This window comes from Carlito syrichta, unplaced genomic scaffold, assembly GCF_000164805.1.
Source record: "Carlito syrichta isolate Samal-C Ts95f unplaced genomic scaffold, Tarsius_syrichta-2.0.1 Scaffold124793, whole genome shotgun sequence".
NCBI lineage: Eukaryota > Metazoa > Chordata > Mammalia > Primates > Tarsiidae > Carlito > Carlito syrichta.
In genome coordinates this window covers 152,645-154,315 of record NW_007068889.1, presented here as the reverse complement: position 1 = coordinate 154,315, position 1,671 = coordinate 152,645, and the positions used below count along the sequence as shown (strand labels likewise).

Here is a 1,671-nt window from a genome sequence, read left to right as displayed (position 1 = left end):
TTATGAGGAAAAAGCAAAAATAATCTCATCAGATCTCAAAAAAATGAGCCGAAGTATTTCAAATATCAAGAAGGCTATTTGAAATATGGATGTACAGCATCATTATTAATTTTTAAAAATCAATCTTTAAAAGCATATTTTTCTATAAACATTTGCTAATATATACTGGACTCAATTTTTCTTTTTCTGATAGTGCCAAATGAAAAGGATTGAGGAACACTGAAGGAGAGGGGGTATGTTATTGTTCTCTTTTCTGCCTCTTGCACAGGTTATAATCTGTCCAGTTTCTGTTCAGTTGTTTGTGGGTTCCCTGCCTCTGTGTGCTCCAGAGCACAGTAGTAAACAGCAGCATCTGCCTCCTGCACCTGGAGGATGAGCAGTGAGGAAGAGAACCGCTCGTATGTCATGTTGTATCGTCCCTGCTGAGAAGGTCTCGAGCCCTTAATGAGGAGCCTTGGCGCACGACCGGGGATGTAAAGGTACCAGAAGAAGCTGTAAGCATTGGACACAGAGTGATTACAGAAGATTTCTGCCACAGCTCCCTCTGAAGATGCCACTATGGAAGGTTGAAACACTTGGTCTTCGCTCTTTGCAACTGCAGGAAAACAGAGAAGGCTGTCACTTCTATGCTGGTCTGCTGGTCACCCTTTAGGTACAATGAGTATTAGGAACTCTGACTTTTTGTTTTTCAATTTTAAAATGAGCCCCAATTTAAAAATAATTGCATGCATTTTTCCCAGATCAAATGGTGAAGGAGCCTACTCACCATTCCAGAGACAGCTGAGGAGAAGAACCCCCAGCCACACTGCTTCCAGAGTGCTCTGCAAAGCCATGGCCAAAATACAGCTGAGCTCACCCGGAAACTGACTTAAGGTTGCCTGGTTTGCATTTTCTTCTTTGTATCAATGACATCATCAGCACAGGTCTATGAAGTTTGGAAGGGTGACTGTGATTGTGAGGCTGCTTAATAATGACTGAACTTTTTTTTGAGAAGTCAGTCTTAAAAGAGAAAGCACTCTTTCAGAGATCACTGTGGTTGTGTAATTTAGTATTCAAGAAGCTTCTTTCTTCTCTAAAGGTATTAGAAAGAGTCAGTCACATAATTGATGGGGTACTGCTTTATCATTCAAATTAAACTGGTACAGCCACACAAAAGTATGCTAAATCTCATCCCATGTGACACAATGACATGCTAACATATTAAAAACAAAAACCATGAAATCCTAGTAACTGTAGTAGATGAGAGATGGATTTTTGTTAAGGCACAAAAGTTACTATGTAAATATACTAACCAAAATTTGACTCCTTCCAAACAGCGATCTCTGGAACAAATTCAGTGGGGGAAAAAAAAAATCTCAGTTGTACCTTACTGTTACCAAGAGAAACAAAACTGCATTTGGAAATAATCTCTTTTGGGTGGTACCTATCCCCATTGTACAGCCTGAGACTCTCTCCATTGTTATCAATATAGGACTTACTACAAAGTTCTCTCAGGCTTTTATTATTTTGTACAGATTTTCTTGGAGTCCTATTTGAAAAAGAAGAGTGAACACAGTTTGTGGCAATTTAGTGTTTATACAGTAGAGTTTTTATGTGACCTCCACCCCCTAGTGGACTACGTAGGAACTGATGAACACTAATTGAATAATTGCCCCAAGCAGCCTGTAAGAC

General features: G+C 39.5%; 1 gene segment (V, D, J or C); it reads right to left on the bottom strand.

Moving 5' to 3' along the window:
* Positions 1-269: 269 nt before the first annotated feature.
* Positions 270-919, bottom strand: LOC103249964. The segment is given in 2 exon segments: positions 270-595; positions 767-919. Coding segments are annotated over 2 exon segments (393 nt in total).
* Between the last annotated feature and the right edge of the window lie 752 nt (positions 920-1,671).